Raw genomic sequence first — 20,047 nt, forward strand, 5'->3', positions numbered from 1 at the left:
GTTTATCTTGTGGTGACAAAGCCTCCTAGTGGCCCATGAAGCCTATGTTTCACTTCTTATTTAGGATTCATCCTAATGTGACCCTTAACCTGTTCTAAAAGTAATCACAGCTATGAATAAACAATATAAATCTCCAAAAGTGTTTAAAATGAAATATAATGGTTTATCTAATGGAAGGCAGTTAGGTTTTGTGTTTGATGTATATTCTTAGATCAAGAAACCAAGGAAAATCTTGATGAATTAAAAAAATGGCTGAGGAATAAATTAGGACAACCTCACATGTATTTCAATTTAAACTGATTATAAGTGCATATAGGCTATTAACTTTTGATTCCTATGATTAGAACATTAAGTTACTCATTTGTCATGTTTTTTAAAAGAAAGTTTTCCCTCTTTAAACCTCAGACATTAGGATTACAGTGCTGACACATGAAGTCAGAACAAAAAACCATAGTGTGAGTAAAAAAGCTATCTGAGGCCTTCAGACAGAATATTGTAGCAGCTCATGAGTCTGGTGAGGAATTTTAAGAGGTTTCAAAAAGTTTAAAAATACCAATTCCAGTGAAAACGATATAATCCACAAGTGGGCTATGTTATTCAAATCTAGTGCTACTAATGGCAAAAAACCAAAACAAAAAGTTGTTTTTTTACGTATTTTGTAAGTTTAACACAACATATTTCCCTTAATTTGTCTGTTCTTTCAGTTTTCAGAGCTATGTATCTGAAACAGAAACTTATTAATCTAGGTTTCTGTTTCATAAGAACTGTTAGGAGTTATTAAAATATGTTAATAGCTGACCACAACCTTAAAACTGTCAGTTTTGATGCAGACCTTCAGGTCTCTGTGATAGAAAGCTTAAGAGAAAGAGACATTTTCCTTAAGCATAAAAATGACTCTTGGCAAACATCCAAAACTCCATAAGAATGATTTTGTTAGAGACAAACAAACAAACAAACAAAATCCGTTTTAGAACGGGATTTTGAAGATGACTACTGACTAGACCTGGACTAGATAGTGGGCATTACCAACCATTTCCAACTTAAAATGAGATAGATCTTTTCAAAATTACTTCAACAACTTTTGCAATGATTATTGCACCTTTTCTCTTTTTTTAATGTTTGTGTTTTAGTTAAACTCTATAAGATAAGCCATACTGAAGGTAAAAAATACATTCAGATAATATTTTATATATATTTTTTTTTAACATCACAACACCCTACTATAAGAGAAGTTATTTGTACACTTACACTGAGATAGATATAAAACAACATCTATAAAATTAACTATTAAAACGGGAGAATCGAAAGAACTGGCTGTTGTTGGGAACGGTACCAAATGAGTCGAATCCCGGAAATGAAACGTAATTCCAACTACCTGTTTGACAGCAAGATAGACCCTTTTAGTGGCGCATGCGCATGGGGCTAGTCCCGAATGACAACTGCACCACATAACGGACAAACAGTCGGCACAGGAGCCGAAGCTAACGCAGAGAGACTTAAGTCTCAGGTTAAAAACTCGTCTTACTCGGAGAACGTTATGAGGTAGATAGTTAAAATTTGAAATTAAACCAGCTTTGGATGGAACAGACAGGCGCTGCCACCGTGAAAATGGACCAGGAGTTTGAAGACCTGGACTCCAAAGGCCGGTGGCAGAAGCTTTACTCAGTAAGTGTGTTAGCATGTGCTAGCTAGGTCTGAGCTAATTCGGTTTGTACGGAGAGCGCGCATTTTATTTGACTGCATACACCGACTCTGACGCTGTAGTCAATGTTTTCATTTTTTGTTTGGTCTCATTTGTGACTCCTTTCTGATGCAAGCTGATAAAGTAACTCTCACATGACGCCGTAACATCAACTTAATCTTTTGACACGAAGACTAAACTCAGCGTAAGGGGTTTAGCTCTTTGTAATTAACTGCATAAAGTTTTCTCCTTAACCTCTAATATACACGGTCAACCTTATGATTTCGTGTGTGTAGCTCTATCGTTGGATCTTTATTACGAGATCCTCCGCTTTATTGTAATCCATCTCCTGTTTTGTTTACAGTCAACGTTGACTAGTAGATTATTTACATTGATCATGGTTAATAATCACCGTACTTAAAAAAATATAACCTGAAAACGAAAAGATTAAAAGTTGTGTTTTGTTTGTCAGATTGTTCAGGGTTAAAAAAGGTTAACTTTCAGTTTAGTTTACTTGCACTGCCTTTCACAACAAAGGCAGTCTGCAGGTCAAAAAAGTCTAATGTTTATCCAGTTATCTAGAATCTGAGTTTGTCCAAGTTCGATTTATCTTACTGAAACTCACCACAACACAGTCCAAATGGGTAGTCACGTTAAGGTCTAAGTAATTTTATTGCAGTTTAATCCTGATTATAGGATAGCACAATAATCCTTTATTTGTCCCTCAGTGGTGGAATATATGTACAATACTGTAAAAGCATTAGTACGAGGCCAGGGTAGGAGATGTTCTGTCTTGAAGATACACCGGCACACCACTGGTCTGTTGGCAGGTCTATCAACTAACATGGAGCAACACATGAGAAGAGTCTGGGGTAGGAAGTGGTAGCTGACAAATCCCTTGATGAACGGAGTGACCAAATCATTTCTGTCAGTAACAACGTCCTCACCAATCCCCCTGAGGTTTTAGGTTTTTATCACCAAGTTATATTTTTTCTTTCTGGAAAACCAATTCAAGTGGTAAAATACATTATTTGCAAGCTGCCTAGTCAAAATAAGTTGAGAAAACCAGTTGTTGAAAAGTTTGTCTGCATAAGGAAGTCCAGCTGATTATGTCAAGTCATCAAACTGTGTTTACACAACAATCTGTGAACTTTGTTGAACAGTTGTGTGACCTATGTATAGGAAAATGTAGCAGCCCAGCTTCGGAGGGGAAAAATTAGAACAATTAACCATGACTCATCCCATCAATGACAAAAAAAACAAAACAAAAAACATTAAAGATTAGTGACTTAAAAATTAAATGTGCAGAGTTGACTATAGCAATAGGTAGCAACACTTAAGATAATATATCCACACAATTTCATTTAAAAAAGCATTATGAAGGTTTAATGTTATGATCTTGTCATGACCATTCAGCAAATGTTCTACCCTTTTCCCAAGTAAAATAACTAATTGATTTATTAATATCTTTCTAGCAATATTCCTGTTTTTTTCTCATTTAAACTCAACATGAAACAAAATTGTTCCATGGAAAAAAGGCATTCAGCTTACTTTCATTTTCATTCTATTGTGAAAACTAAATTAAGATTACAAACCTTTTCCAGTTCTTTGAGGGACAGCAGACTTTGTTTAGGCTAGAAATGAAAATTGATTATTTTTTGGAATTAAAGTGCTAAACATAAACAAAGAGACTGAATGGTTGGTGTGGTTAAAAAAAACGGATTCAACTTTGACTTTATGCCCCTGCTATGCTGCTATGACATTTTAAAAAAAGCAAATGATCATCTTTTTTTGTTTTATCTCTGACAACTAGAAAAATAAAGTTATTTATCATAATAGTGGGATAAAACTCCCATTGACGAGGTAAATTATGATCCATTATTTGCATCCCTCGGTTTTAAACTTTTGATCTGCTTTCTAGGAAATCAGGAATCAATCCCACGAGTGCTCTTACAAAGTGGCAAAGTATCCAGAAAATCGCAACCGAAACAGATACAGAGATGTCAGTCCATGTGGGTAAACATTTGCATTTCCTGTTCTAATCTGTTACAAAGCCTGTCAATTTACAACCAGTTGTAAAATATTTCCCTTCCGCTTCCTTTCCTCCCTGCAGTCGATCACAGTCGGGTCAAGCTGGAGAACGCAGAAAACGACTACATCAACGCCAGTCTGGTGGTGATGGAAGACGCCCAGAGAAGTTACATTTTAACACAGGCAAGTAAAAGCAGTGGGAATAATCAAGCAAAGAACAAAAAAAGTCAGTGTGGTGTTCAAAGAACCAATTTATGTCTGTTTTATTTGTAGACCTATTTACAACGACCCTCACTGTTAATTTGTTGACTTTTTAAGTAGTTTTATTCAAAGAATAAAATATAAGAAGACTTTTACCACAGAATCTTTTAACGTGTTTGGGCTCTGGTATTTCCTTGATTTTCTTTGGGTTAGGGTTAGGATTAGGCTATTTCCTGAAATTACATAAGCATGCATTACTATAGTTGATTTTCGCCACTATGCTGTGATTACGGAAAAATAATTACAGCATAGTAAAACAATAGCAAAGTTTTCATTTGTAATTTTTAAGCAATACGAATAAAAACATTTTTCTTATTCAAATACATTATGTCCCTACTATCAATACTTGGGTTAAACATTTAAAAAGCATAATTGTATAAATTCTTGGCATTTTATCAAAAATAATTATATTCTCCCTGATGTTTTTAGATTCACTGATTTATTGCATTTGTAAACAAAGCAGTCAGCCAGAGACATGCAGGTTTTCCATTGCTTGGCTCTGTTTGGTGATTGGCAGGTCAAACACCTAGAAAATCGTTTTCATTTATTTATCTTTGTTTTTCCTAAATGCATTAAAACTAAAATCTACCACAAGTTGTTAAGCACATAAACTATCTTCGATGCATCAAGAAAAGTGATCTTGTAAATCTTCATATTATGTTGCGTTCCAGGCTATAACCTGTAAAGAAGAGCAGGAATCATAATATGCCATGAAAAGACTGATTATTGCATCTCACTTATTCATTTAAAATTACTCTGCAGTTGTAGCTTGATGACCGTAGTAAAAGGAGACAAAGCTCCTTCTTTTTTTAGCTCCAGCTTTGAAAGACCTCATGTTTCTGCCAGCTATTGTGGATTTCTTCCTTTCTAAGTCATCTTTAATTAATGAGTAGTCCCTCAGATACCACATCAATGTGAAATCTATTCGGGGCTTCATGTAATATGTCGGGTAGGTCGACACAGTTTGGTGGCTTTTTTTTTTTCTCTCTCTTTATGCTGTTTTCAACATTTGTGCGTTCTTCTGAGATGAGTCATCTGTGGTTTGGGGAAAATGTGTTAGACCTGAGATGAGAAACGTATAGATATTAAGCACTGTGCATTTGCTGTAAAAGGGAGTTCAATGTATGAATAGAAAAAGGCACAGTAATTATTTTCTAGGTGGTTTTTTTGGATCCTTATCTTTTTTTCCTGCTGCTGTGGAAAAAATATGCTTGCTTTAATACTTTTTCCCAGAAGAAAATATTTTGAAAGATAACTATGTATTTTTATAAAGATGAAAATATTCATTATTAGGCTCAACCACTCCACAACATTCAGCTATTGTGGTCTTTTAGGTAACCATGTTTTTGCATTGTAAGCCGAAGACATGCTTCAATTGTGCTACTCTGAACCTTTTTCCAGCAAAGCCTAATTGCCTGGAACCCTTAATCTTCATTAAGTTGTTGTGTGAAATTTGACTGCAGTGCTGTTTATGCAAATTACATGCAGGGGGGCTGTAAAACATTCCCCCACGCAGTTTGAAATCCTGAAATGTTACATTGACTGGAGGGTTTACTACGGTAAATTCGGTCATTTTAAAAAGTGAGGAAAAGTCTATTCCAGTTAAATTTACCAAAAGCATAACACTTTTATGTCTGAGTTTAAATCGGGACGACTAAATTATAATGCTTATCCAGCCTGAGCCAACTGAAGACTCGGGGTAATTCAAAAAGTGGCTGCATTTTGGTTAAACTTCTACAAAGGTAATCTATTTTTATCCTTGTAAATGCAGTGGAAACAGATGTGCCCTCCCCCCCAAAAAGGCTCTTAAAGTTAAAACACTGCTGCTACATGTTAAGCAGCCAACTAGAGAAGTTAATGGCGTTGCTTATTGGAGAAACATTGCATGCAACTGTGCTGTTTGTTTTGTCCACAGGGCCCCCTCAAGAACACTTGCGGCCACTTTTGGCTCATGATCTGGGAGCAGAAGACGAAGGCGGTCATCATGCTCAACAGGGTCATAGAAAAAGGATCAGTGAGTACTGGATGGGGGGGGAAAAAGTATTCAACACCCGTTGACACTCGGATATGTGCTGAAATGCTAAACAGACCACAGCACGAGTGGTTGCACCATTACCAGTGAATGATTAGTTTTACGCAGTGAGTTACTGACCCACAGCATCCATTAAAGTGCTTTTCTGCTACTTGACAGCCATCCATCCATCACTTATATGTCTGCTTTAAAGTGGCCCAGAATTTAGTTTTGGGAAGTATGGATTCTTTTAGTAATAAAAGCTCAGAAATCGTGTTTTTATGAATACACTTTATCAGCAGATTATTGTTTAAACGACCACAGAAAGACGTAGTGTGTTTGTGATGAAAGCCAACCTCTTAGCCCTGTAACTCCATGATCCCGCGTTGTGCAGATTAAATACTCAAATAAACCTCTCACAGGCTGCACAGCTGTGACCTCGCTTTCTGAGTAAAGCAGCTGGATGGGATCTCGCTTTGTCATGAGATTCACTGTTTCTTGGAAATGGAAGATAAAGAGCACCTAGTGCACAAATAGTATGAATGCAAAAAAGCTCTTCTGCCTGTTTTCTGTGGTTTTTCATCAACAAGCTCTTTTTTTTTTGAATAATGTAATTAATGTAATCAAGTTTCGTGTTCTTATGTGTCTGATTAAAGACACAAGCTCTGTTTTCGTTTCCTGAGAAAATGATCAAATGATTGCTCTTGTTCAGACCACTATGTTTATAGCTAGTAATTTTATTGCAATTGGGTAGATTTAACGTCTGTTGTCTCCTCCTGCTTAGTCAGATGTTTGTATTATTTGGACAGTGTCCAACCTACGTCTCTATTATTTTTACCTTTTCTTTCTGCAACAGGAAAAGTGTGCCCAGTACTGGCCGACGGCAGAGGAGAGAGAGATGACCTTCAGGGACACGCGCTTTATGGTCACACTGTTGTCAGAAGACACCAAATCTTACTACACCACCAGAGTACTGCAGCTGCAGAATATTAATGTAGGCTGCTGCTTTATTTAGCACATATCTTTAATTTTAAGTAATCCAGATAATATAAAGACACACTGTGTTTTCTAAACATTTTCAGAAGTGATGCATTGCTGTGATTGCAGTTTCATGATTTTAACTTGAATATCTAAGTGGTTTAAACACAACATGCTTTGTAACTTTGGAGCATTTAATATTCAATCTGACATTTGTTTGAGGTGCCATTGCCTCGAAACGTTTCCAGTTTGTTCCATTACAACAACTAACTTCAGTGTATTTAGTAGGGATTTTATGTGAAGGTGAACTTCTACCGTAGCCTCAACTATTGGTACTCCTTGAATTTGTTTAACATAGCGTCACATTGAAGCTAATGCAAGCTTCAAAGTATTTAATTAAGATTTTACTGAGCAACGCAAAGTGTTGCGAGATAGGAGATAAATGCTGCATGGTTTTCACATTTTTAAGCATAAGAATCTTGAAAGCGATGCAGTATTTTGTGAAACCGTGTTTTTCTGCAGTTCCAGCTGCACGTCTTTTGGGGTTTGGCTCTACTAACTTTGTACATCTCGATATGGAAATTTTCCACCATCTTTCTTTTCAGAATAAATCAAACTTGGACAGATTGGTTGGAAGCAGCAATGTTTAAGCATTTCCTCAGATGCTCAGTTGGATTTAGGTGTGGACTTTGACTAGACTATTTCAACACATACATCTGCATTGACATGTGCGCCGACATGTTTTCTCCCTTATTTAGCTTCACATATCTTAAAAATAGAAAAAAATAAGAAAGAAAAACTTTATACGTCCCAACTGGTGACAGATTAAAAGCACATAACGCTTTCTTTTAACTCTCATTCACCTTCTTTGTCCACCAGATGTCGATTTTGTTAATGAACTGAAACTGAAACTCGTTGCACTTTTTTTTTTTTCAGCTATTTAACACTCTTCACTGAACCTCATATAACCTCACACATGCTGACAGAATTCAACACCTCAGAATCAGTGAAAACAAACAGCGGGTTGTAATTTCCCTGCTCCTAACTTTAGATACGTTTGTCTTCCTTTCGCAGACGGGCGAGAAGAGAGAGATCCATCACTTTCACTACACCACGTGGCCTGATTTCGGTGTCCCTGAATCCCCGGCATCCTTCCTGAACTTCCTCTTTAAAGTGCGGGAATCTGGAGCGTTGGGGATGGACCATGGACCGGCAGTGGTGCACTGCAGTGCTGGAATTGGACGCTCCGGGACATTCTCATTAGTAGACACATGCCTTGTTCTTGTAAGTGCATTTGCTTTTTATTTCCCCTTTAGTCTGTATGTCCTCTGAGGGAATAAATGTTTTTTTTTAATTTGCCCTCCCACATCAACCAGCAGCAGTCCTTCCTATAATGTGTTGCTGTGTCTGCACACTTTGTCTTGCATGCTTGCAAACTGCCAGGAAAATAACATTTTTTGCTTTTCTAATAAATATTCAGTTGGAAATCCATGCATTTACCTTAATGTAGTAAGTTTTAACCCACAGCAGACGCCCAGCTTGCTTATGAAACTTTCTGATAAACTTAGTCATATTTTACATGAAAGTTTCTATAATAAAACAAGGTCGATGTTTAGAGTTTTTCCTTTAGGTGTCAATATTTGAGTACATCTTTCCCCATTCTTTCAAAACGGGACAAAGAGATTGTTTTGTAATCTGCGTATCCAATCTGAAATCGCGGCTGCCTCTGCTGAACACTTGGTCACACACTTGGAAAAAAAATCATGCCATGAAATATGGGAATGGACTGCTGGAAACTCAGTTACACTACTCTTATTCAACCTGCAGTATGAGCTTGTATTGCAGCTGCCTTAAAACATCTAACCTTCTTCATATCTAGTTAAATAAAATGTGACCGTGTGCTTTGATGAACCATTCATATCTTTTGAACTTTTTCCCATTTAGCTACATTACTTGAGCTTATTTAATTGAGGTTTTATGTGATAGAGTAACACAAAAACATTAGAGAAAAATTAAAAATTGCTCACACTGCGCATTCTTCAAATTGTTCTTCACATTTGCACACTAGATACTTGTAAGCCCGGCTTTTGCTTCAAATATCGCTACCTATCTTAGCTTTGCACAGCTACAGATTGAATTTGTCATTCATTACATTTTATAAAATGCCTCCAGGTACCTCTTGATTACCTTTCTCATTAATGCTCTCTTTGCCCAGCCTGTTAATTCAGGTGGACGGCCCCAACTTGGTTGGTTTGCAGTTTTACTTTTCTCTTTCCATTTTCAGATGACGGATTGAATCGCCCTTAATGAGGTCTCTAAAAGTTTGCGGCATTGTTTTCTAACCTGAACTCGATTTTAGCGTCTCTGCAACTTTATCCCTCACCTGTCTGCTCTGCTCCTCGGTCTTCATAAGGTTTTTCTTTCTGAGTGGTTCTTTATCAAATCTCTTGTTGTAAGAAAAGTAAACAAGTTTGATTTTAATAGTTAGGCTGCCAGCGTCAGTCTTCCTCCACAGGGAATTATAAACTCACTTTGTTGGGAGGCGCTCGCACTATTTTAGTTGCTATCGCCAAGCGAGAAATCCACATTCACATGAGAGTTCCTGTTTAAACAATGCAGAACACAGAAGGTCAGGAAGTCACCAGAGAAAGTTCCTCCTTAACAACTGAGCCGAGCTGTGTTGCTTTTTCTTCTAGATGGACAAACGGAAAGATCCGTTGTCAGTGGACATCAAAAACATCCTGCTGAAGATGAGGAAGTACCGCATGGGTCTGATCCAGACTCCCGAACAGCTGCGCTTCTCCTACATGGCTGTCCTCGAAGGAGCAAAGTTCATCATGGGCGACTCTTCTGTGCAGGTACGACTAATACTCATACACCCCAACTTATGTTTCGTTTCATTTTCAGGTGTTTGTTTTTATTATCCATTTTAATTATATGTAATATTTGAGATATATTGTTCTGATTTGCAGTTCAGTAAGCAGATAGTTTCTTATCAGTGAATTTTTAGTTGGAAGTATAAATACATTGCCTGGGCAAAAAAAAAAAAAAAAAAAATGGAAAGGCTGCTTCCTGAATTTAGCTAAGCAAATAGGGACCAGCCTTCTTCTAGGCAACACACAAATTATCAACAATAAGTGTCGTATTTTGTCACCTGGATTCATCCAGGCCAACTCTTTGACATTTATTGACTTCCTCTCTTCTGCATTTCTTCGCCGGTAGAACCAATGGCGTGTGTTGTCTGAGGAAGCTCAGGAGCCGTCCTCGGAGTCTCCGCCACCCTCCGAGCCTCAGGCCCGGTGTCCACCGGAGCGACACAACGGGACCCAGAGAGGAGGCCAGCAGGAGGAGGCGGAGGACTACAGGCAGGACAGCAGAGTTCCTACACAGTCTTCCTGCAAGGAACAGGAGCTGGATGGCAGCACAACACAGTCAGTATCATACATATGCAGTTTCATTTAGCACTAATAAACTATGTTCAAATATCTCAATGGAAATAAACGTGTCTCATAATTTATGAAAAAGTAGACCAAAAGTTTAACTTTATCTTCCCATTGGACAAGAGTTAAGCTAATGTCAAATCTCTAATATCTATTTATTAAAAACACTAAGATGCTACCATAGAATGGGGTGGAGGGGGGGGGGGCGGGGGAAGTGCCTCCTTCACGGTCCTGAGTCGAGATTTGGACTTTCACTCAGCTCTCAGCTCCCACGGTCTCGTTTTTCACCTGGATTAGGTGTAACGGGTTTTGTTCACTGGAAGCCGCGAGGGACGTTCCTCACTTCAGATTCAGAATGGGGGGGGAAAAAAAAAAAAAAATCTGGTGCAGCTAAACACTAAGTTTGCAGAATTCAAAAACATTTATCACAACCAAATTTGGAGAAATTCATTAGGCTTCTCGTCAAAGGCTTTGTCTGGAGAATGAGTCGTCAAGAAGTGCTAATCAACCAGTGCACAATGCTGCGATTGAGGTCCAATAAGAAAAATGGATTATTGGATTTTGGTGTTTTTTGCTACTGCGTTTTTTGTTTGTTTGTTTGTTTTTTAGACAAAAGACACACCAATCAATCCTTCAAGATAAAACTATCTCCAACTGTAACCTCTCTATTGAATAAAAGAACATTTCACATTCTTATTCAACAGATTTATCCATTTTTTTTACTTTACCTAATCATGGATAATTTAAAAGAAAATTCTGGAAGTATAAATGAGCAAAAATGGCATCAATTATGTAAAACATACTTGCAAATTTCCAGGGTATTCAGACATGACTCTTTCAGGTAATAAAAACAAAACAAAACAAAAAAAGATCCATCTAGGAAGGCAGTGAATTTCATCTGCTGTATTCTGTGCATAAAAGTGATTAGAAAGATGTCACTAAACCAATTTTCATCTTTTTTTTTATTTACTCAGTAAACGACGCAGAGAAGATAACATCTCCAAATCTGTCAACACCAAAACACCCCAAGGCAAGTCCAGGTCAACCGACTCGGACCGGAAGAGGAAAAGGTGATTAAATCTTGAGGTTCAAACCACTTTGTGTTTCTCTTGCATTTTTCTTCACAACCTTGTGCAATTTCAAATGATTGTATGTGGGCAATAAGACAGTGAGATCCAGCCTTCTTTCTGTCTTTTGAAAGAAGGCTGATGCATAAAATCTGCATTTCTGCAAAATCTTTTATTGTGTAGATTTATTTTTTTTTTTTTTTTTTATATTTTTTTTTTTTTTTTGAAGAAAGAGTCCTGATGAGATTTCTTCAGTTTACTGGCGGCTCAGTGTTGTTGTCCTAGAAAGACTTACAGTTAGACCTGATGGAGCACTTTACTCTGATGACAGCACAGCGTCGAAGTCACTTCTGAGAAGCCTCCCTTTGTTGTGTGATATGTCAGCGGTGTTCCAGTAAGAGCAGCGTGAAAGTGCAATCGTTTCTGATCAGGTCTCACTCTCCTGTTGTGGTTTTCCTGGACAGTTTGGGGTGTATTTGCTGCACATGACAAGACATTTCCTGTCCGGTGGGGGGCAGCCTGTCTTTACTCCCCTCTGAGACAGAAACAACCACGAGGAGAACATTTAGAGGAGGAACTTTATCCACAACTTGTGAAAACGATCAGCCACTTTTGTACCTGGAGGTGTGTTTGTGTGTGTGGGGGGGGGAGTAAGAGGGGGGTGTGGCTGTGTGGTTTGGAGTTGTGGCTGCTATTCAGCATGGTGTGTGTATATTTGTGTTCACTTGTGGTTAATGCTCTGCGAAAACTGAAATGTCAGGCTGAACTAAACCAAAGCGAGATACAAATGTGTGTTGAACAGAGGAACATTTGGCATAGCTGTTTGTTTGTTTGTTGTTTGTTTTTTAAGCAGAATTAATTTATGGTAATTTATGTGAAAGTACAAATTTACTGCTGTGGCTGACAGAATCCACAATGAAGTTCAGTAAAAATAAAAAAAAAAGGAGGAGGTAATTTCTGAAGAAATCACTTTTTTTTTTTGCTGCTGCTGCTTCTAACATTCAGTTATAGTTTCTTGAGTCTCAGCATGTTTCGCTTAAACTGTCAGATGCTTTTCTGAATGTGCGATTTTTATTTGACTATTTTCAGATTGGTAGGAAAAACTTGAAGCTTCTTTGTATACTTTGTTCTGAGTCAAAACAAAGTGCCTATTTATACACGTTTGCATTGACACATCACTTTCCATTTCCTTTTTGTATTCATGTCAGTAAACAACAGCATAGGAGTTTAGTTGTTGCTGTAGTAGTGTGCTTTCGTAAATTATAAAGACACAAAAATGCTTAAATTTGAGTTTTATTATTGATGTACATTTCATTACTACTTTTATTCTCATTTACGAGTTCTTTTCCAAGTTTGGACCAGTTCACTTGTACAAAATAACTCATAAATTACCTCCTACTAGTAAATATTCTTTATTGGAGTCACATTTTCCTTACAGTTGACTCTGAGCAGGTTGTAGAAAGTATGAGACGACTCATTTTTCAGTTGGGTACAATTTGACTAAAATTGGAAAGGTTCAGAGAAGAAAAATGACTAACATTTGTTGCTGAACAAAACCCCTCTGGTTTTCTTCCCATGGCTTCAGATGGCAACCATTTGAATCTTTTGTTTTTGCCTTCTGCTCATCCGTGATCAGTTCAGAGGCACAACAAGTCCAGGACCATCCAAGACTCCAAATAATTCAGATTAGAATATGGTAGAAATGAGCTTTATGTTCTCTCAACTGGGAAATCCAGATTTTCCAGCAGCAAAGTGACGGGCAGCTCAAAACATGCAGGTTCATACAAATGTAGAAGTATGCAAACAGAAAGTAAGAATATGGAGATTACAGTGGAGGAAAGTTTACAGCATCAGAAAAAAAATTGTGATTCTTTTTCACATTTCAAATAAAATGTGAAACTATATAGGACAACTGATGGAAGAGAGTACAATATGTACATTTGTGTTTATAGAAAAATCTACAATAAATGGAAAAGTTAGGCAAATAACAGATTGAATGTAAAAATGTTGGCAGATTTGAGGGCAGTGATGGTTATAAAGCCAAGCAGCTGCTGGGAGGAAGGATCTGTGATTACGTCCTTTTGTGCGCCAACTTCAATTTTCTAAAACCTTTAAGAATTATTACACCTTTTTACTGTGCCTTTATTCTCTACAGCACATAGTTTGAACAAAGATCTTTTTACCCACCAAAGGGTTTTTGCACACTGTATTCAAAGAAATTTAACAAAACCTGTTAAGTTAAAATGGTTCAAAAGATTCAAAGCTTATTATTGGTTAGTTTTCCACAAACAGAAATCTAATGATTATCTGTTATTAGCAATACCATTTCCTGATTTTCTTGTTCCTGTAACGTTTGCTGCCCTGCAATATTCCGCTCCACATGCACAAGCTAACTAAGCCTGGACAGGAGAGAATCGGTTTTTCTCAGGAAAATGTCGCCCATCTGTCTCTGAATATATGCATAACTACCTGAAAGGTGATCACTGTTTAAGCTGCCATCACCTTTTTTTGTTTTTAAGCTCTTTGGGGGCCTCGGAAAGTCGACACCATTGCTGCCAAAGGCAATATATCCACACTAGGATGAGGATCAGGTCATTATTTACCATTTGTAAATATTCACAAGTCAAAATTTATAATTTTTTTTCTTCCTAAATACACTTCATGTTCACAGCACCTAGTTCAAACCTTAGCTCTGGTCAGTGAACGCAACATATTTCAATCTCGTTTAATTTCTTGTCTGTATGGACGTGAAGTCCACACAGTTACCAGTTTTGTCCCCAATAAATTAAATAATGAATATATGATAGCACAGTAAAAAGCTTATTGCATCTTATTTGCTATTTAGTAATGTGGAATAAAAAGTATTATTTCCAGATGTAGAAATGCACATTTCAGTGTGACATGTATTTGTTTTTAGCCCCATTACTAAATGTGGGCATTTATTTATTTTGATATCATTTTAACAAAAAAAAAAAAATTACAATTAATTTTTTTTGTGCTATTTTTCTCCTCCGTTTGATAAATTTGAAAATATAAAATCCAATTATTGTTTGCTGCTTAGTGGCACAAATCACACTTTCATTGGTGTCCTGAAGAATATTACACATGGGTATGTTTGGGGTTATTATTGCTGTGGCCCTAAAAAAATAATTTTATATATTGATAAAACTTTAAGTCCGTACTTTGATGCCTCTAAATAAATTGTGGCGCAATCAGTTTTCCTTAGAGAAGCCACTTAATTATTAAATTATCCAGCTTTGTTATTTTCTGTGAAGAAGAAAAAACAGCAGATGTTTACAGCAGGTCACAAACATCATCCTGACCCACGAACGTCTCGCACTTCACTGAAAATACTAAACCAGGAGTCCATTTCCTCCACAATTTTGCGCTGCTTTGCGTTTGCCAGACTGCGAAGATGAAAATGCTCAGATAACCTGCAGTGCTGAGTGGGTTTGCTTCTGTTTTAAAGTGTGAAACTCTGCTTTTAATTAATCCGACTCTGCACGTCTCACACGATTGAAGTGACTCAAGGCGAGCCTCCGAAACGTCTCAGCGGTCTGAGTTTCTTTTCCACTTTGTGTTTCAGGGTGAAAACCAGCGACTACTAACCACCTCCACCTGACTTCGGCTCCGGCAGCGAAGCCAGCCTCGGCAGGGAACTCCAGCTCTCCACCCCTCCATCCAAACCTCTGTGCTTTTTTGTTTTGTTTTTTTTTTGCTTTTTTTACGTTTGTCGTGGTTGTAGTCCGGCCAAGTCCCATGTTTTCAGCAACACTCACCTCAGAACTCATGTCTTTAGCTTCGGCGTTTTTTCCCCCCAAAATCCTCTCTGAACTGTTTACAGCAGACACTTTGACATTCACACAGGAGCTTTAAACCCCCTCCTCAGACCTCACCTCCGCCGCCGTTTCAGCGTTTTACTTTTGTTTTCCTCACATTCTGACCTCTCTTATAAGACTGAACGTAGGGGGTATGCATTGCCAATTTGTAATGCTGTTCATATGTGTATTTTTAGAAGAAAAAAAAAAGAACATTTTTTCAGAGGCGAAAACAAGAGGTTCTATTTTTTATAAAAAAATCTACTTGAACTTTTTAAAGGTGACATGGGGTTTGGTATAAGAGAAGTACTGCCTCCACCCCCAAGTAATAGTGGCATGATATTACAATGATGTACATAGTACGCCGTTTGTTTTTTTAAAGATGTGTATTAAAGATATTTTTGCTTGTAAAGAGAAAAATAAAGAGCTTATGTTACAGATCTTAATGCTGCAGAAAACTCATGACTTGTTCTCATTTTGAAATTAAGTTGTCTTAAGTTTATTTAGAGTGTAAGCTCAAAATAAAACTGGTATTTTGTCTACCTACACGTCTGCATTTCTCGTTTTTATTTTAAAGCAAAGCGTATGAGTGAGAAAAAAAAAAAAAAACTACAGTTTTCTCTTTTTAAAACATTCCTTTCCCATAACCAGGCCCGCTCACACAATGTCCAATACAATGATGCAAACAGACGGACAAAAACCGCGGACTTGGCAGCCGGCCCGGCCGTTGAATAAGAGTTGTTCTGTTACGACAGCGGATCAAATTACTCGGAGGTTGGACTGCCAGGAACACACGCTGGCACCGAGCCAAGCACTTTCAGTTAGCAGGGTGGATTTAAAGGGAGTGAAATCAGGTCGTTATCACTTTAAATAAACACGCAGGTATTCGATAAGACTTTATTGGATAAAACACTTGGAAGGGACGCAGGAGCGCTCGAGCTAAAAAATCTCCTGGAAATGACGGTGCAGGGAATATCAAGAGAACAATCATGCAAACTTAAAGATTTAAGCTCATTTTTACAACTATAATATCCTCAGTTAGAAAAGTGCAGGAGGGATGCCACTGCCAAACAGCAAACTCCAGGAAGTTGGGATCTTCCACTTGCTCTTCGGTTCTTCGCTCTGGAAGAAATAAATAAAATAAATCAAAACCTTTGTTGCTGGTTCGATGCCTGCAGACTTAGAAGAAAGTCTAGTTTTAGGCTGACCTGTCCGTCCAGCAGATGGAGCCAGTCGTTGAGGTGGTTGACGAGGGCGAACGCATCAGGAATGTTGTCGCCCTCTGAGCAGAAGAGCAGCAGCACCGCCAGCGGGAGATCCTCGGCACAGCTGAGCACATCCACAGCGGCAACGCGTCATTTTGACACCAACGCAGACATTTAACGTGTGAAAGGACTGCAAGGTTTTACATTTACTGAAAGGAGAGGCAGCAGTGCCTTGCTAAAGTATTCACTTCATGATTTTATTTACTTTTACTTTTTTGTTTTTTACATTTTGTCATGTTTAATGTGGTCGACCAACAGAAAGTAGAGCATGAATTTAAAGTAGAAAAAATCTGATAAGTGTGGCATGCATTTCTCCTGCCCCTCCTTTCGAGAGATCCCCTCAAATAAAATCAACTTCAGTTATAGTTTTAAGCACAGATTCTAAATTGGACTCAGGACTAGACCTTGACTAGGCCATTCTGAACAATCGGTATTCTTTGTTCTAAATCACTGTTGCTCTGGCAGGTTTTCATTCAGCATTGCCTTGTATTTAACTCTATCAGGCTATGAGCACCGACAGGTTTTACTGTTTCTGCCACCAGCATGATGCTGCCACCACCATGTTTAACAACAAGGATGATGTTTATCAAGGTGAAGTGTGGTGTAGGGGTTTGTTTCCTTGGCGTGTAGATCAATAAGATCGATTTTGAGCACTTTCTACCACATGCAAAATTAATGATGTTTCTCAATAGTTGCTCTGTACCAGAAGTATTTCCAGATCAGAGCTACATATGCTTGGGATCTTGCTTATTACACACAGGTGGAGGAAAAGGAGCTGCACGTCGCACTTTTTAGAAATCCTTAGACCCATCTGTTTGTATTCTCTCTGCTGGTCTTGTGGTTGCAACTAGAAAGAGTGTGAAACTGATCACGTCTCTCCGTACCCGTCTGTGTAAAGGCCTTTGGTGATGCCGCCTCCTGGGATGCAGAGTCTCGGCTCTGCGTCTACTCCAGGAAACGCCGGGATCCGCTCCATCTCCCTCCAGCCCAGCTCCTTCAGCGCATCCGCACTCGCAGCCAGCAGAGACGGCGTCATGAGGTACCTCAAAGAAGTGCTTTAACGCCAACAATCATCAAGACATGAGCATTCATAACACAAGCAAAAAGAAAAAAATCAAATGATTGATTTTGGGGAGCATGTTTTTACCCCTGCAGCTGCTGGTCGTCCCTCTGGTAGGCGTGGCTGCTGGACAGAACCACCGTCCTGGAGAAACCGCTGGCTTTGATCCAGGACTTGAGCTGCTGACGAAACTTCTTAGACCTCGTCTGCAGTTAAAACAAGGTTTGGAGCCGTGAACATGATGGCGTTTACAGAGACGTCACACAAACATGGTCAGAAGTTCAGCTAGACGTATCACAGGAATGCGAGGCAAATAAATGTAGGGCTTTTGGCAATTTAGATGTTATAATTATCTGAAGTTAATGTACATAACATAAAATATATACATAAAGACCCATTAATATTAGGGTAAAAACCTCAAAAAAATGTATTTTTTCACCATCAACAGGATTTTGGCAAAAACACTTGAGCGTTATATATTCGTTAGAATACTGAATACGTTAGAATAATTTATAAGCCCCTATTCTTTTTTGTTTTTAACATACTTGGAACTCTGCGATCCTGTTAATATACGGCTTCTTACCAAAGGGGTTCAAAAGGCTAGACTGATACGTGATGAAGAGAACAGCACAAATATAAATATATATTTATTTAAAAGAGTGATTGGAAATGATTAAAATGTTTAGAAAATAAAAGATAAAACACAGTGGTGAATGTTTACCTGGATGATTGGTGCTCTGATCTGAAGAACCGCCAGTTTCAGCTCAGCTGCTGTGTAAACTGGATAAAAGTCAGATGACAGATTAATACCATGCAGAAAACTACCTATACTGCAAACCCCTCTCTGCTCATCTCCAGAGTAAGATAAAGATTAAAAGTAACACTTTTTAACACTCTCTTAAGACAAACATATTTTGAGACGATGACAAGTGACTTCTGAATTTGCACTCATGGAATAAAAATTAACTGTAACTGAGATGTGGTGCCACCTTCTGCAGGGGTGTGCAGCTCCTCGGCGTCCGCTTTGCCGCTGGCGTAGGGGTTGTTCCCGGCCATCGGGATCAGGCAGTCTGTATGGAAGTAGCCCACTCTTCTCATGTTGAGGGTGGACACAATGAGGTCAACGGCCAGCTGACCCACGTTACCGACAGCGACCGCAGGCTGTCAAGGCAACAAAGGTAGAGAAATATGGAACAATGAGTGCTATCTGTAATACGTTACCACTATGAATTTCCACACTTGATTCTGACATGAGAAAACAAACAAACAAACAAAAAAAAAAACCCAACACATTATAACTTTGCAGTTCAAGAAAATGTTCACCTCTTCTTCCTAGCAATTATTTTATTTATCGATTAATCGGTCGATTATTTTGACGATTAATCAGAAAAAAAATTGGCACATTCCACATATTTTTCATTTAAACACTTAACCCTTTTTATACATTGGAATCAAAAGATACAGATAAACAACGCACTATATATATATATATATATATATATATCAATATATACTGCTCAAAAAAATAAAGGGAACATTTCACTTTAATTTTGTGTGTGGCTCCAAATCCAGGCCTCCACTGGTTAATAAATTTGATTTCCATTGATGATTTTTGTGTGATTTTGTTGTCAGCACATTCAACTTTGTACAGAACAAATTATTCAATGAGAATATTTCATTCATTCAGATCTAGGATGTGTTATTTGAGTGTTCCCTTTATTTTTTTGAGCAGTGTATATACGTTTTATTGGCTAAAATGGATATAATACGACATTCCATCAGATCCGGATGAAAATCATATGAGGAGTTTTGGGTAAAACATTTTAGTAGTCCTAATAATTTCAAAAATGAATCATAATACATACTTGGTTATATTTGTATAAAGTTATTTTACAGGTTAAAACATGAGAGAAAGCTGTCCTTTTGCTAAATTTCACCGCTTAAACACAAAGGCTGATGCAGGAGATTAACTCCGTCAAACTCACCATGACGAGGGTAAAACCTTGGAAGGTAGCCGGGGAGTCTTGCGAAGAAATAAACATGGTGTTCTTTGGTCGGAAAACACACAGAACCAGGCAGGTAAGCAGAAAAATGGTGTAAATGAAGCTGGATGAGTTAAAACTAGAATTTCTCAGCAGGTTTCACTTCAAGTTTCATGCCTGCTAGTGTTATGGACCTTTTTGGACGCCTGTCTGTCGATGACTGATGACAGAAACGTTAGTAAGGAGGCTTGTGAATGCCTGAAGGAAATGCAAAAAAAAAAAAAATAAATAATAATAATTTCCTCAACACAAAAAATACGTGGTAAAGTTTTTTTTTTCTTTACTCATTTTCTTTTCTCTTACATTATTTCAACCAATTTTGTGAGAAAGCTTAGTACCAACTTATACCTTTTTTAATTAGAGTTTGCATTATGTCCAGGCAAATTTATAGGC

General features: G+C 37.9%; 2 protein-coding genes across 3 annotated transcripts; one reads left to right on the forward strand and one right to left on the reverse strand.

Annotated features, from left to right (window-relative positions):
- The first annotated feature begins 1,448 nt into the window (after positions 1 to 1,448).
- On the forward strand, positions 1,449 to 15,745 carry ptpn2b (protein tyrosine phosphatase non-receptor type 2b). 2 transcript variants are annotated; one of them, XR_001422515.1, is made up of 11 exons: positions 1,449 to 1,665; positions 3,603 to 3,693; positions 3,795 to 3,895; positions 5,889 to 5,987; positions 6,841 to 6,978; positions 8,037 to 8,246; positions 9,659 to 9,820; positions 10,185 to 10,393; positions 11,377 to 11,472; positions 11,934 to 12,093; positions 15,056 to 15,745. XR_001422515.1 is itself a non-coding variant. In XM_015019872.1 (10 exons), exons 1-10 carry the CDS (start codon positions 1,579 to 1,581, stop codon positions 15,075 to 15,077), a joined length of 1,215 nt encoding a protein of 404 aa, XP_014875358.1. In that variant the 5' UTR covers positions 1,450 to 1,578; the 3' UTR covers positions 15,078 to 15,745. The 2 variants fall into 2 exon arrangements, 1 of the variants encoding a protein (XP_014875358.1); XM_015019872.1 differs by lacking the exon at positions 11,934 to 12,093 and having other exon boundaries at positions 1,450 to 1,665.
- On the reverse strand, positions 15,667 to 19,822 carry psmg2 (proteasome (prosome, macropain) assembly chaperone 2). Its single transcript, XM_015019873.1, has 7 exons — positions 19,598 to 19,822; positions 18,602 to 18,773; positions 18,334 to 18,392; positions 17,700 to 17,818; positions 17,437 to 17,607; positions 16,496 to 16,616; positions 15,667 to 16,409 (listed from the first exon to the last, which is right to left on the reverse strand). Exons 1-7 carry the CDS (start codon positions 19,652 to 19,654, stop codon positions 16,326 to 16,328), a joined length of 783 nt encoding a protein of 260 aa, XP_014875359.1. The 5' UTR covers positions 19,655 to 19,822; the 3' UTR covers positions 15,667 to 16,325.
- Positions 19,823 to 20,047: the final 225 nt, after the last annotated feature.

The sequence above is a fragment of the Poecilia latipinna genome, unplaced genomic scaffold (genome assembly GCF_001443285.1).
Source record: "Poecilia latipinna isolate Pla-1442-1.1 unplaced genomic scaffold, P_latipinna-1.0 Scaffold2492, whole genome shotgun sequence".
In the NCBI taxonomy this organism is placed as follows: domain Eukaryota; kingdom Metazoa; phylum Chordata; class Actinopteri; order Cyprinodontiformes; family Poeciliidae; genus Poecilia; species Poecilia latipinna.